Here is a 16,787-nt window from a genome sequence, read left to right as displayed (position 1 = left end):
CAGTCCTATGGAATCATGTGGACCGCCCACTGGCAACTTCTCTGTGCTTTGCAGCTCTGCCCCCCCCCCCCGGGTGCTTGTGAATCTGTATCACCAGTGCACTCTTTCTCTCCACCTCTTGCTTGCTGTATAGCTCGGTTTGTCCTTGGCACTTTGCAGCATCCCACTGTATTGTACCCCATAGCTCTGTCCTTCTAAAACACGTTTTTCTTCTTCCCCACCTGTAAATGTCATGGCTGTACCCCATCTATGCACTTCCTGGCTTGTGCCACCAGCACTATTCACAGCTCTGCAACAGCAGTGCACTCTATAACTATGTTCTATTGGTGCACTATGGAACTCTGCTCCACTTGTGCTCTTGATGGCTCTGCAAAACCAGTGTGCTTTGCTCCACTTGGCATGTAGAAGCTCTGTCTAGTGGGGGTGGGGGGGGGGGGGGTGCTCATGCGGCCCTCCAGACCTTTATATTCGGCCCCTGGTTAAACAGCAGCGCTCGGTTGCTGTTCACTTTACAAAGCACTAATACTCATAAAGATGTTAAATGAATGGCAAGCATTTATTTACAGTCGAACTGAAGAAAAAAAAAGCACAGCCGCTGTCCTGCACCACTTGACTTTAAGAACACTTTAATTTTTAAAGACTACTTGCAACAAACGTGTAAAAATATGAGAAAATCCCCTCAAAATTCTAAAAGGTATATTTCATTAAACAGCAGAAGCGTTTCACCTTAGTACATCAGATTATAAAAGTGCATTGCATTTTCTTTTTTTAAGTGACCATTTTCAAACATGAATTTAGAAACATTCATGTCTCCGCCTCACCCTGACAGCAATGCCAGCAGGCAAAGTGAAATAAAATAATTGCCTAGGATCACACATTTTGGTCAAGTGCGGAAGCTGGGATTGATCTCAGGTGCAACTCAACTACTAGATGTACATGCTTCGCTTCCCTTACGTCCGCCTTACACCTCCAACACCCCGACCGCCACCATGCTGGCATCAGTGCGCCCCTCGGTCAGACAACAGATGACATTTTTGGTCCCTGGGAAAATCTTTGCAAGTACCCATGCTCTAAATCTTCCCTCCTGTGTATTTTGTAAAACTGCCCTTCCTAGGCATTCTTAGCCTTTTACCCCTCTGCGATTCATTGCTCATGTGCCCACTGCTTATTTGGCTCTTCACCACTTATGCGCTTCTTGGCTCTGCATTGCCAGTCTGCTCCTTAGCTCTGCCTCACCCAACGTGACGCATCTAGGCAGATGCGTCACGTTGTAAAGCCCTGCACCACATGTAGGCGTTCCGTCGCAGGGTGGGCGTTCCGGGGCAGGTGCGCCTCGCAAAAGTGCCTGCGTGAAATCTACAAGATTTCACGCAGAACGTTAAGTTTTGGGCACAACCGAGCATTGCTGGAGTCACGTCGCGCTTGTGACGCGACTCCAGCGATGCACCGCCCTTATGTCATGAGACATCTGCCTACCCTTGCGCCACGGCGTGCCGCATTGTAACTGCGGCGCATCCGCCGTGACGCAAGGGTAGTTTTGCGTGACGCATTTGTTCTGGCGCATCCCTGCTGATTTGCAGAGATTCGCCAGAACTCATAAATATGCCCCTTAGTATCTCTGCCCTTCCTGTGCACTTTGTGCCCCTGACCAACCTGTGCACCTCATGATTGTGGACCAGTTGTCCTCTTCTTGATTCTGCTCCACCTAAACAGCTTGAAACTCTTTCACTCCTGTACGCTCTAACCCCCCCCCCCCCCAGTGTATCATGCAGGCCTTCCCTTTATGAGTCCCCGCTAACTCTCTTTGGTTGTGTGCCATTGTGCGACTTCTCACCTGTCTGCGGTTACCTTTAACTCCTCTTCTCTTGTTCCATCTTCCAGATCTACAACGAGAACTTGCACCTGTTTGAGGTGAAGGAGAACATCCCACGAAGAGTGGTGGAGAAGGTGGCTGGAGACATCCAGAGCCTGCTGGCCAAGAAGGTGCGGGCTCTGAAGGTAAGGCTACACATGGAACTACTGCCTTTGTTTGTTGTTTGACATTGTTCGGAAGGGGCTTGCGATGAACTCTGTGAAATGGTCAAGAAGAGTCCTCATCACTTTGGAAGGTACCCCCGGTGAAGTAAAGAAGAGATCGGCTGGTGGTCCTCAAGACCTGGCTCTTCGACTGAACTGCAGACCCCGTGCCTTGAGACCCTAACGGGTCATTAGCAGTGCTCTATAAGAAGAGTGACTGATGGATTGAGTGATTATTTTACGGGGAGAGGATATGTTGGTCATAAACTGCTGTAGAACATAGTTGTTGGTGTCAACTTTGCCCACTTTTCTGATGCATGCAGCAACTCAATGGTTTGCCTCCTGTTGGGAAGAGTATTTTTTTCTGGTTGGGGGTTGATCTTGCACATTGTCTAGAACATGGTGTAATTGATTATCCCTGTCATCTGACCCTGAACCTTGTGAATTTCGAGTTGAACCGGTGACCCTCATCCAGCTCCCTTTTCTGAATCACTAATGGTACATTTGTTTCCTGCTTTTGCCAGTCATCAAAAACCTGATTTAGATTTTTCTTTTAGTGGCATCGGTGGAGCTTTGTGCCGCAAGCTATCGTCTGCCTCCCAACTAGTGCTGGTGATGATGGGAGCTAAGCTGGCTGCTTCATGTTGGACGTGTTTTCCAATATTTGAGTTTGCAGCTATGCTTTGAATTGCTGCACGTTTCAGTGCTTCAAGCATCAAAGCTTTTAAGGATGACCATGGGGGCACAGTTGCTACATTTCACATGCTGATAATTGGCTATCGAAGTGCCCAGCAGATAATTATCTACTGACGGCCACATTCCAGTCTGACTAATCCCGCCAGCATGGGAGGCTGTTTGTAAAGGGGATTCTATTTTCTGTAAATTGGTTTCTTTTTGTAAGTACTTGGCTGCTGTATTAACAAGCTGCAGCTCACGAAGGACTGCTGGAATATTCTGAGCTTGTTTGCATGAGGTGTCTAGGCCAGTGGCGGCTCGCAGAGGGAGTGCTGCAGGGCGGTGAGGCAGGGCATGGGAGGGGCAGGGATGGGGGGGGTAATGGACTCCGACATACGGCGGAACTGAGTAAGGTAAGTAAGTACATAAATAAAACAATTTATCTTGTGCGCGCTGCCTCTGTCGCAAGGTAAATTGTTTTATTTATTTATTTACTTACTTTACTCCGATCCGCCATATGTCGGAGTCCACTACTCTCCACCCTGGCCCTCCCCCTCCCCGCCCGCAGCACTCCCTCTGCAAGCCGCCACTGGTCTAGGTGTGCGTGCCGGGTGCCCAAGGATCTGCTATGCTACGCTGAAGACAGCCGCCATTTTAACTCAGGTGCGATATTAATAGGTGCTATGCAGCTATATGTGAAAGTATGTGTGAGGCAAATAAACTGTCCACTTATCAGTGAAAACGTTAGTTTCAGTGATGACATTTTGAGATACAAGCTATAATATCAGGTGCCATTTTGTGAACCTGGATTATTGTTAGGAGGGGCAGTGTTTGAAAAAACATACTGGGCCATCCGACTTCATCCATATTGATGGAAAGGTGCTTTATGTTATTTTTACTTTCTGAATCTTGTTATTTACATAGGAGTTCCACTACCTTGTGGATTGCACACAACACCAATCTGGGGCCCTTTCTTTTTGTGACATGTGACTATTCACTTATGGGGAGAGTTACTAAGATGTTATGCCGTGTTTGTATGACAAAAGTTGACTCAAATCGGCACAAAACCTTTTTTTTCCAATTTACTTTCCAGTGCTAAAACAGCCCTTGAAGTAACACAAAGCAGCACGTAGGGTACACTTCCAGTACAAAAAATCATGCTACACTCGCGGAGACACCCTTGTACTATAGAGCTCAGGTGTCAATGTGGCGCACAGCAGCTGATTTCAGTGCCGACGCAAGGGAATGGATATGAGAGTGCCATATTTCTGTAAACATGGCAGTCTCCTCCTCTCTCCTCTTCATGCAGCGCAGCATTTGCAGCGGCTGCACATCGCTGCATGAGTAAGTTGTAAATCTAGCCCTAGCTTCATTGTTGGCCACTCTGTTTGCGGTTCTATGCCAGAATAAAAAGTAATTGACCTAATAAACTATTGACTCTAGAATATCATCTAGAATTAATTCATCAAGTTGCACATATATATATATATATTGCATAGATTTATTATTCTTCACTCGATGTGTATATTTGCGGAGTTACAAATAGTAAACCTGTCCTTACCTCTATATGTTTACCTAGACTATATACTGGTAGTCAATATTCTGGCGTGAATATCAAAAAGTCGATGTACTACAGCCTTCTTGCACTTACCTACTAAGCTCTGATGGTGAACTTTGGTTAATAACAACCCTCCTAGAGTACTGCACCATCAACCCCCTTTGATGCAGCTCAATGGACAGGGGAAGATTACGATGACAATTCTGATGAAAGACAGTCCTTGGTGGTCCAAAGCTGCAAGGAAAGGGTTACACAATGTTATTTCTAACATTTGCATACACAGTGTCCTCTCCATGCATCACAAATGCCATCATAGAGTTAAAACATCAACTAAGAATGTTCTGAACGAGGGGGAGGGGGGTTGAGGGTGGCTGGGGGCTAGGGGGGGAGTTGTGCAACTTTTGCATTTCTTTTGTTTGTCTCAACTGTTTGATTGTCTATGAAAATACTTGCATGTCACTGTACTTGATAATTTGCTTCTGGTGATTGTCTCTGGCTGTCAGAGCATTACTTGATATGTGTCCACCATGCAACCAATAAAATCTGTTTTGTTCTGTTCTGAACGACTGCCCTGCCAAATTTTATACATCTGAAAGCACAGACAGTAGGAATGAAAGACAACATGTTAGCCCCTCAATAGCTTTAACAAAGGGGCATGTTTCCTAAAGCGAGATGCATGTTGAACCTATTGCAATAAGACTGACTCCTTAGGAGTCCCGTCCCATTTGCAGGCTAGTTATTTAATGGTTTGTCCTCAAAGATGGTGATTGAGACATAGAGAAGAAGATTGGGAAATATACTCATTGATTGCTAGGCCTGGCAGGTGAACTCTGTTCAATTTGCAGAGCTTGCCGAGTTTTCCGCACTCTGTGCTCCGTGGAGCACGCAGACTTGTGAAAAACTCTGCAGAGCGAGGTAGAGCAGAGTTTTTTTCCTCGCTCGCACTCGCCAATGTAAAGTTGGGGAGCCAGAGCAAGGAAAATCCAATGCTAGACCACCCCCAGCGAGATTTCTCAATGCTGATGGTCGCAACCACTCACGTTGAGAAACCATCTGTTCATGCTGAGGAAGCTGCCGCTCAAGTAGAAAATCTACCCGGGCTGAAGAAAGATGCAGCGCCCTCTTGCGCTGAGCATGGTGCAGTCAGGCAGATTTTCCAGTGCTGGATAAACACCCGGCGCTAAAAATGATCACGAATAGCACGACCTAACACACTCTGCCGCTTGCAGAGCTCCACATAGCGCGGCAGAGTTTTTTTCCACGAACTCCGCCCTGTTCCACTGATTACATGAAAGGAAAAGAACCCAATAAACAAATACATGAATTTATATATATGTAGAAATTCATTGTTTCTGTGTATATTAGCAAGGGAAGCCTAAAGGAAAGCCTAAAGATCAATGACCCTTAATTTGTTAAGAGTCCATGCTAATAATATCAGAGCAATACTCTCAGAAGGTCAAGGAGAGTTTTGTACAAAGGCTTAAAGAAGTGCTTCATTAAATTAAATATTAATCGCTAGAAACTGTTTGGTGAATTAAGTGGGTCACGAGGCACTAACTTTTTTCGGGGTTTTGAAAAATCCCGCAAAAAAGGAGTCTGCTGAAAATACTGCAATAGGCATCAACAGCACATAGAACACCTTGGGAGTATTAGCTATAAGGAATGGGCCAACTGAGACCTGGAAAATGTTGAAGAATAACCAAAATACACTTTAAACAGAACAATCATCAGAATAATATGATAAGCAGTAGGAAATACTTGGTCTATAGATGTAGATTGCCTTAGTAAATCCTCATGCTGATTGTAGTGATGGATTATCTGGATTATATTCTTTTCAGTCGCATAGCGACTTTTCCTCATTTTCTAACTCTTTAATGGTCCTTTAGTGTTGCGATGTAGGATGGGAGTGTGCCCAAAATTGTATCTAGTCAGTTCTGACCATTTTGGTACTGCAAATGGGTGTTCTAGAGTAAGGAGATGCCAGACTCTGGTGACTCTAAATTCTTCAAGAATTTATCAGTTCTCATATCATGGGTATCCATGAATAACATAAGAAACTTCACAACGGATTTATGAATATATAATGCATTTTAATTTTAATATCAAAATCGCAATTTTAAAAACATTTGCTGATTGTAAGCATCCTGTTCTGAAACACTCAAATAGACTTTAGAAAAAAGACAGGGAAACCAACAATGGTATGGTACAGTGATATAGAGTTGTTTATATGTCTGCCCTGAAGAAGGTCTTAAATGGTCCCTGATATACTGAAACATTATATGTTACAAAGAATATGTTTGTGTGTGTGTTATATTAACATCTGAATGAAAGGCTAATGTATGAGGGCCCATTTTTCTGGAGTTCAGGTTCATTAAATAATATGTGGAGCCAGCACACCTTTGTTTAGTAATGTAACATGTTTCAAGATTCCTTTTTTGTGAGGCTTCAGGGGATGAGCTTACCGATAAAAGGCAAAAATGAACACCAGCAGCGTGGGCCTTCAGTGTCGCTCTAGTGTATTGTTCCTAATGTTCTGAAACCTCAAATGCTCAACTTTTCGTGGTCCCACTGCTTAAAAGACACACTTTATCTGACTATCTGACAACAAACACAACAATTGAAAAGGAGCGTAAAATATATCAAGAATATCACTCTATTTTTGGATAAGATCAATGTGTTACGATGTCCATGAGTATCCAATAAAGACAGTTCAATGGAATTCAAATGTTTGGGATCCCAGTATTTAAGTTCAAAAGCTCAGGCTAGGCTGATTGGAAAGTGTTTGTTATAAAGAATCAATAAAGTTGTATTTCAGCCCAGGCTGTGCTAATTGGAAAGAGTTTGATATAAAAATCAATAAAATTGGACTTTGATCTTATATACAAGAGTCCTGACAATATGAATTCCATTGAACTGTCTTTGTTGTAAACTCATTGTCATCGTAATACATGGATCTATATCCCCATCTATTCAATGTTCCATAGTGCAGAAACACCACTTCGGGGGCCACTCTATGCCACTTCACTCTATGCCATATTAGGCCAAACTACTCCACTACAGTTTGCGCCGCTCAACACCACTTTACACCATGTCGCTCCACTCCACTCTATGCTACTTCACTATACTCTACTGCATTCCACGCTGCTGTACAGCATGGCTAAAAGACATTGGCAAAGGCAATAGCGCTCGCGTAGGTGAAACCTATTGGCTTTACCACTTCTTGTTATTTCCAACTTTCTTACTTGCAGCTTCACTGGCCTGTAGTGTTCAGTAAGTAGTGTTCTGTGGTATAGCGAGCCTGCACTTGACACTTGGGAAAAGTTCATCTTTGTGCTTATCATGGTCCAGTAATTGTCATTTCCCGCCATTGACAAGTTTTACAGATATTAGAACTTAATAGGTAGACAGATGACAACAACTTTGCTACGTTACTGAACCCTGGAGATCTCCTGCTGCTCTCATAAATCCTGTCCATGTGTAGGCTAAGTGCGACTTCTGAAAGCCACATCTTAATAGTCAGATTAAGTTAGAAAACTTTGGCATTGGCAAAACAAAGCTTCCTGACCTTTCCTAACAAAGCACTCAGAGAGATTAGGGGCAAACCATCAGTCTTCCAAGGGCATCTGAGATAGTGTGTAGGAAGTATTTTTTGCCCCAAGATAAAAAAGGGCCTACCGTTCAGCCAGGTCCCAGTTTTGTAAAGCTGCCTTTATGCATAAATGGTAGATATTCCGTAATGGTCAGAATTCTGCCAATTTCTCCCCAAAATAAACTTGCAGCATATTCTGCAGAAAGTTTTGAAAATTCCCAAAGCAGTGTATCCCATTCTACCACTAACCCTACCCCACTTCTTCCTTTTGGGCTCCATGCCAGCACTGCTGTCAGGTTGCCTGGGACAGCCCTGGCAAAGCAAATCACATGTATGCTGAACCAGAGTTCTATGGGGGCCTCTATTTCTGTCATTTGCCAACTGAAGGAACAGCTGTACCTGCTTGATAGTTACTTGCTGGATTTGCAAAGCAAAAGTTCCTGTTGTAACTCATGCATGAAGTGACATGGTGGATTTTGTCAAGACTTCTCCATAGGACCCCCTGGAGTCCACCCTGACCTTGGAGGAGTCAGAGTGAACCCGATGATGAAGCATGTCACTACTAGTGTGGGCGAGGGTTATATATGTATATAAAAAAGGGTATTTCCTTTTCCCACCTCTAAACGCGGTGAAGTATAGGTGTATCTTTTTCTCCTTATCACGTTGGTTTAAAAAGGAGGATACTATCTAGGTTAAGGTATCCCTCTTATCACCTGCACGTGTCATCAGTACTTACCTCTACAGCAGCAGTGCCCGTCTGGATTAACCGACTTTAATTTCAAGTACTCAGTAGCATAATATGTGGGGTTAAGTAAATGGTAATTGTGGAGCCTGTTGGCATGGAGCGCTTTGAAGCTATCCTCCCTACTGGGCTGCCTTAGGCCCAAGCAGAAGGAGGGATTCGAGCGCCCCTGCGAGGCGAGTATCGGCAGGGTCCCAATGCCTCCTCCCTAGCCTCTTAGCTGGAGCCTTGTGTGCGAACAATCCCCAGACAGAAGGAGTAAAGCACATGGCGCCGGGGAGCCTTTCAAGGTATAATCTCAGCGCTAATTGGCAACGACAGTCCCCCCGCCTCTCTCCCTTTCACGCTAATTGCTGGTTAGTAGCTTTGTTTTAATTATATTTTTAATTCACTCTGATGCAAGCCCTGTTTGATGTCCCTATTGCTACAAGTTGTTTATTTGTGTAAAAGCATTGACGCCTCTCTGGCTCGCCGACCCCTCAGTTGTTAATCCCCGCCACTCTTTCTCTTTTCCTGTCTCCCTCCTTTCATTTTCAGTACTATTGTCTCAGGCTCACTCACTCTCTTTCATTCTTACTCTGTCTCATTCTCCTAAAAGGGGGCGGGGGCACCATTTATGTAGTATCGTTTTGAAAAACACTGCAGTGTTGCTTTTTGGCAACACCCTTATCTTTGAACTGGTAATATTTTTTCTTTTTTTATTTCTGTTTTGTACCGGTTCTGTTCCCAAGGCATGTTGGGTTAATTTATATAAGTTGAGCCACCTAATTGTTAGCAAAAAGGCACGGCCAGTGGCATAACGAAATGTGAGGGCACCCCCCTTGCAAAGTACATGGAGGGGTCCCCCCTACCAGACTCACTTAGGAGCTGTCAGGCCAATGTACTGTGCTAGGGGGCCCCCTGGAGCTCGCCCCCTGCCCTGCGGAGACCTTTTTTACATCACTGGATGTGGTGATTTACACAGCGACTCCTGCCACTTCATGCTTTAACAGAGTATGTCCAAGGTGCAGTTATCTTGTTATGAAATGCAGAATTTAGAAGTGTGGTGGATGAAGAGGTGTGAGCAACAAGCAGTGGTTAATTTGTAAAAAAAAATATGTGCCTTGGCTCTCATCAGGAGGCCGCTTGCACCAGCCTATTTCTCCTCTTAGCGCCACCTAAAACTGAGCCAACTTCTAACCACGAAATTGGGGAAAGGATGTGGTGTAATGGTCAGGGCTGCCGACTTCAGCTCTGGGGAACCAGGTTCGAGTCTCAGCGTCGGATCAACGCCCTGTGTTTGTGGACAAATCACGTAATCTTCCCTGTAAATGAATGTGTCCTTAACTTGTGCTCATGAAAAAGTTAATGAATAAGTGCCGGTGGTAAACCACCGGCTCAAATTAAGCATTGGCAACAAGTGCACAGTTTGTGGTTTCAGTAAGCTGGCAGCTTTAAGCAGCCATGTATGTCCTTTTATGGTATTTCTTATGATCATAATCCCTCTAGTTGGTTACTGCACTGGGGTGTCCAATCGCAGATAATTTGTTCAAATATTTATGGTCCTGATTTGATCAGGCATGGTTAGAGAAAGAAACGCTGGGGAGATATGCAGGTTGGATTTTTTACCCATATCTGATTGCCACTGTGAGATTTAAACAAGTAGTCAATGTAAGCATCGAGTTGGGACGTGGAGTGATGGCCTAGGTAAGAGTCCTCTGATTAGCCAGCAGTGTGTGGTAGATCTCTTCATTAATTATATGCCTGTTCAGTAGGAGATGGCTCATTTAGGTGCTGGCAAAGTACTATTTGATGGACAAAACCCATAGCAGATATGTTTATCTGAGTGAAGAGGATCAAGCACTGTAAGGCAGTTATTATGCGGCCTGCATGAATTACAGTTGCCTGCTGACTGCTGAGTATTGTGATATTAGTGTGGGCCAGATGGGTTATATATGAATGGACACATGGCTAGCCATAGCCCAGCCATTCATAATTTACCTGCATGTAGAAAGTAGTGAGGTGATTGGGCTGTTTCAAATATATGGCCTATAAACTGCAGATTGTATTTTAGGGTGCCATATTCGTGATTCTACCGCAGGGTTTTCACATGATGCCGTTACCTTGGAAATAGCCATGTTTCCAACTGTCTATTGAAGTGCATGTTGTCCTTACTGCGTCGAATCTTGTTTGTTAGTGAGTTCCAGAGCTTGTAAGCGTGACTGAGATTGTAGCTCCTCCTATTGATTTCCTATAGCAAGGTGGTATGATGATCCATGGTCAAGCACAGAGCACAGGTTGTCTTTCGTTTGTATCTCTTGAATTATATAGTCTTTACTACCCCTGATGAGGCTCTGAAGTACATTAATGTGAGTAGCACGCTACTGTGGACCCAAGGTTAGTGGTTAATCCAGTGCATACCGCAATAAGACATGTGCTTTCAAGAACAATTGCATGCATATACTCCAGTTACTTTGTGATAGGTTATATTTAGGGCTCCTGGTTTTATGGTATTTATTTTTTGAACATTTCCATTTGTATTTAGCCATATTTTTAGTTTTTTGGCCATCTAATTGGTATTTATCCATATTTAGTTTGTATTTCATAAACAGATGAGTTGATAACTATTATATTTCTACATTTATTTAACGGATAAACGTGGATTCATACTTTGATGCCTGTCAGGTTTTAGCACAGTACACAGCCAAAAATAATTAAATTAAAAAAACACATTTGAAAATTAGTGTTATAACACATACACATGTTGAGATATGTAATTTAAATACATCTCATTGAGCTTTATAGCTTTCAATGCTTTCATTATCTACAGCTACTGGCCTGAAAGTCATTAATCTCAGCATGGTGAATCATGCAAAAAAAGATAAATTATCTGTATTTTTTCAGTGTTAAAAATAAATACAGACAGGAAAGGCAGCGTTTTCTGTCTATATTTATCTGCAAAAGTCTGTAAAAATTAAAAACAGGGAGCCCTAATTATATTATTACCAGTTAGGTGTGATCATTAGTGGTGGCTTTCAGGTGAATGGATGCTGAGATAGGCAGATAGATATTAGATAATATTAGGTTACAGGGATAGGGTTTTTAAAGAGGAGAGGTTGTGATCTCTGAAATAAGGTATCAGTCAATTGCAGAGATACGGTAACAACAATTAAGATAGAGAGGCGCGAGACTGAGAGGAGACTGTAATCAGAAACAGAAGGTATGCAAAGGATGGAAGGTAAGAATAAGGTCACTGAAAAAAGAAAGAAGGGTAGTCAAGCAGAAGTCAATACCAAATTTTCACGCAAGGTTTTAGGAGTATAGAGGGAGAAGGCTTTGTGAGATAGTAAGCAATTGGTGGATGACAACAGTAGAGAAAAAACAACATAATACACAGTGCTCCATTTATGGGGCAGAAAGGTTAAATGTGTGCTTCAGGGAGTATACCTTGAATATTAAAAGCCTTAGCCTGTTGTTGCCAAAACTGGGGTCAGTGCTTTTGAACAGTCTGGAGTATCCCAACCTTGGTACAGGGTCTGTACTCTTCACAAGGGGAGTTGATACTTAAAATGTCTTTTAAAGATCTTCCCTCACTATTTTGTAAGCACAGTTTTTTTTTTCTCATTCACAAGAATTAGTTATTTGGCACTGGTTGAGACCGTATTGGCAATGCGCAGTCAGGTTTATACCCTGTTTTTTCTCTAAATCCCATCCAAGTGTATATTGTGCATGGCTGTGTGTGTGATCACTGTAGTATATGCAATGTACTTATAAGCGAAGCAGACTGATGGAGCCATGTGAGTGCCATTTCTAAAGACTCTTGCCTGTTCCTGTGTACAAGATGGGGTTGATCTTGTTTTCCAAGACAGAGAAGTGTAGCAGGAGAGATGCAGGAAGAGGGAGACATAGAGGGTGAAATGAGGACAAAGGAGACAATGCTCAAATAGATATTCGATTATGCCCTTATGCTGAGAAGGGCTCCTAACTAGTCTTGCTGTGTGGAACTGCCACTTACTGAATGGCGGGGTTGACGGGGTAGTAGTCTCTGTTGTTTGGAGTGAGAAGGGTCTTTTAGGTAAACCTACCCTTTTGTCCCCTTCCTGGTCACTGTCTTTGTGACTGTTCATAGCCAGGAGCAGATAGTTCACACCTCTTTGTGCCTCTGTTGTGAGTGTTCCAGGCTGGAGACTACTCAGCTGTGAGGAGCATCACCCCACACAAAGGATCTCTCTGCAGAACAGGGTAGAGAGGCAATTGAAAATGGAGGACACCACAAATCAGTTCTCCTACCTAAAGATCTTTAAATAAAATAACACTTCCACGTGTAACATTCATTTCCGAAAAAACACATTTTAAATATTTGCAAAAGGATCTAGCTGCACGGCATCTCACATGTTGAAAGCCTATTGGTGGTAGGAATGATACAGCATGCTTGGAATGAACTCAGCCTGTTTGTCATTTTTAAAGTGGCAGGAACATTCTCATCTCCCTCAACCATTAATCAATAATTTTGTAAACATCTGCGAAAATCATGCATACTCCCAGGATAAGCAAGAAAATAATTAACGCAGGCTGTTAAGTCCTTTTAAGAACACAATATTTGAAAAGTGAGAAAATAGGACATGTACACCAGCACACATGATGAGAAACATAGTAGAAGTGGAAACACATGCAATGCTAGGTGCAGGGCTTTAACAAAATCAGCCAAAAGTGTGGTAAGGATATAGCTGTTAAGGGAAGTTTGAGGGTATGGATGAGGTGCTCACTGTCATGCAAGGGGGTACGGGGTGCAAGCCTGGTGTAGGACTGGTTGTAGGTGGGTCTGTAACAAAATCACATCTGGGGTGACATCACCGTGGAAATACGTTCAGTGCGGCATTGCCACTAATGCATACATATCAGTGTGTCACTCAAAGAATTCCTACCAGCTAGTTACACCAGCACAGAGGAGGAATCGCCTATGATGAGACTGGGTACACCAAGGTATAGGGTGTTGGTATAGTCAAGCTTGCAGATTACAAGTGTGAGGATAGCTTTCACTTTTTCTTGGTACCCAAGGTATGGGAAGATCAACAGAGTTTTATTGTGTAAAATATGTTCTTTGTTTCTTTTTTAACATGTGGTATCAAAGATAGACCTAAATACCTGGTTACGCCTAGGTTTCTGACTTTTCTGGATGTTATTGAAGAGGCCTCGAGTTTCTTGGGCTATATGGCCGAAGGCTTGTATTTTTGCCATTCTCTGCAGGTCATGATCTCTCTCTTTGTGAAGTTGAGTTTTATGTGGTTACCCATCAACCATTCATTTGTCAAGTTTGGAGTTGTAGAGGTTTATCGGGTCATCAATTTTTAGCAGGATTTGCCTGTCATCTACTTAATTGTAACAAGTGTTGTTGGATGATTTAATATGGTCTGGTAAGGGGATAGGTAAATGTTGAATAATAGAGGAGATGTTATGAACCCCTGTTAGTGTGAGGAGCTGAAGTAAAAGGTGGTAAGTACACAACGCTTTGTTGGTCTCTAAAGTAAGTCGCAATCCATATGAGAGCATTTTCATGTATTCCTAGATAATGGAGCCTTTGCAGTCATTGCCAAATACCACCGATTGGTCCAGAAGAAATAGGGAGGCAACTCCATTCTTGACCACTGTAGATGGATATGTTGGCTCACACTGTGCTTCTGTCTGGTCTAAAGCCAGATTGATGGCCTGATATCAAGTTATTTTATTCCACTAACAAAGTTGCGCAAACACTGCTCTTTCAAATATTTTTCCTAGGATAGGGATGGGTCATTTGATATTGGTTTGTAGTTTGTTGGATTAGTTAGTGAAGGTTTTTCTTTTTGAGGGATGGTCTAACATAGGATGTTTTCTGCTTGACTGGAAATAAACCTAGTTCTATGGGGTTATTGAGTAACCTTCTTGCCACCGATCCTGCAAGGGTTGTGAGAATGATATCTTTAAAAATATTTGGATGTGAAATGTATGAAGGTGATCCTAACGGTCTACTAGTGATGATAATACAAAGAAAATATTTTACTGAGATGCTATTGAAAGCATTTAGTGGTAGAAGATTGATTTTATCTCTTTCTATCATGGTTGGGTCATGTGTTGGGGTGCTGCTATCAGTTTTCTCCATAAGGTAATTTTCTATCTTTTTAATTTTAGAGATCAATTTCATAGAGATTTGAAGATTGCAGATCTGTTTGAACTTATGTTTCAGACTTAATCTGCCTACCCGACGGCCTTAAATCTGATTTGACCTGTTTTAGCGCTGGCAGTACTGCAGATCTATGGCCACCTTCTGTTAATATTTATCACACTCTCCCCTTTTCTCCTCTGCCCTTGCTCCCATTCTCCTTTTCACTTCTCCCATCCATCTAAATTCTCTGTTCCAACTCATGCTCACTTTTATTCCAACTATTACTTTTGTTCACACTGTCCCTTTAAATTAGTACCCAACCATCTTACACTGTCTACTTGCTTTTTCTCAAACTTTCTTCTTGCTTCGTCCCACACTTCTTCTTAGCACTCCCATTCACTCTCTCTTTTCCATTCTTTGTGTTTTTACACTTTTCCTTGTGCCTTAAACACTATTTCCTGTGCGCTACTTCATTCCAATGCTTTGCCTTCATTGTAAAACTATTTCTTCTTCACACATCTCTTTCTTTCACACATTCATAACCTAATAATACATACATTTTGATGGCCCTACTACCATGTCTCACATGGTTGTCTGTGTAAACCATCACATTTAAGTCATTTATGTAATCTCAAGGCATGACCTAACTACTAACCCACCCCACAAATCCAAGCCCACACTTTTATATCCCCCATAGTCAGAATCATAGTCAACAGCTTTCAAAGTCAGACACAGTGAACTGTGTAACTTTATAGACCATATAAATCTGAATAAATGTTTTCTGAAAACCCACAACCCAACACATATTACACTTCACAATTCCTTAATACAACACATCAAACTTGACTTATCGTAAACCCAGTCAAAAAACACATCACTTTAATACAGCATCCAATATGATTCATCACATCAAGAAGCACACACAAAGCTCCGCACCAAGGAACTACCACTAATCATGAATACACATCACACTTCACACCCCAGTCCAGCAACCCCATTCACAATTAGTTGTGCACTCAATCAACACCCAAATCACAAGTCACACAACAAGGAAACATCGCATCAATGATTAAAAAATCTGCATTTCTAAACGATGCCACCAATCATAAGACTCTGCAACCATCATAGCGTACATGGCATTGCAGGCGATACCAATTAAACATCCCACAATTACACCACCAGAACATTCACACCAATAACAAAAGCAACCAAGCAGAGCACACTAACATATGTGTGCAGAAGCTAGAAGTTGAAACCATCCTCAGGGACACGCACCACCACCATTTCCCCTCTGACAATGATCAAGCCTTAAAGCAAACACATTGACCACACCATCAGACCTGCAACTCCCAGAGCAAATGTGAAATTACTTAGGCCAGCCTTTGCGCACAGCCAAGATCAAAATCCAGAAATCCTTTGTATGAAATGCTCTTGAGGGCTGGCATGGGAGCTGCTCTGCACAAAGAAGTTTATATATTCAAAGACTAAGCAGTCAAGTGAACCTTGCCAGAAAAGCGATAGGGGGTGTATGACACAAACCAGAGATTTATAAGCACCTCTGTTTCACTGTTAAGTTGAGAAGTCTAAGCTCAGGATTGACTTTCAGGAAGGCGCTCAGGATATATGGATCAGCATCTAATTAAGTATTGAAGGGAAATGAACAAACAACATTAGGTGTACACCAGGTTTATGAAAAATCACTTGTTAACCTATTACTACAAAATATTAGTCGAAAAAAAGAAAACGTATTGTGGAGTGGTGTGGCTCACCGGTTAGAGACGGCAGACCCATAAGCAGAGAACGGCCTGGGACCAGGGTACAATTCCCGACGCAGCAGGGTCGTGGACCAGGGTCAGCGGACTCGATAATTCTCACCTCGGTGCCTACTCTAACCAGGGAACACACTCGGCAACTCTGGGCATTAACCTTGCCTCATCTCTACAACGGCCCCCCACAGACGCCGGGGATGCCTGGTTTCACCTTGGAGATACTTGGAAAGGGACCATCTCACAGGGAAAACCAGGACGGGTTCCCCAGCAGTCTTCAGAGCCAGGATACTCCATGGAGTTGCAGTGCGCTTTACAAGTAC

At 42.8% G+C, this 16,787-nt stretch overlaps 1 protein-coding gene across 1 annotated transcript in view; it reads left to right on the top strand.

Annotated features, from left to right (window-relative positions):
- LOC147692612 (voltage-dependent calcium channel subunit alpha-2/delta-2-like) overlaps nt 1-16,787 on the top strand; it is a 1,295,379-nt gene that overhangs the window by 461,824 nt on the left and 816,768 nt on the right. The window contains exon 3 of the mRNA XM_086939541.1: nt 1,882-1,998. Coding sequence (XP_086795667.1) covers nt 1,882-1,998 — 117 coding nt within the window. The remainder of the gene's footprint in view (nt 1-1,881; nt 1,999-16,787) is intronic.

The sequence above is a fragment of the Lissotriton vulgaris genome, chromosome 9 (genome assembly GCF_964263255.1).
Source record: "Lissotriton vulgaris chromosome 9, aLisVul1.2, whole genome shotgun sequence".
In the NCBI taxonomy this organism is placed as follows: Eukaryota; Metazoa; Chordata; class Amphibia; order Caudata; family Salamandridae; genus Lissotriton; species Lissotriton vulgaris.
Note: the sequence above shows the minus strand (reverse complement) of the source record. Positions and strands in the feature narration are given on the sequence as shown.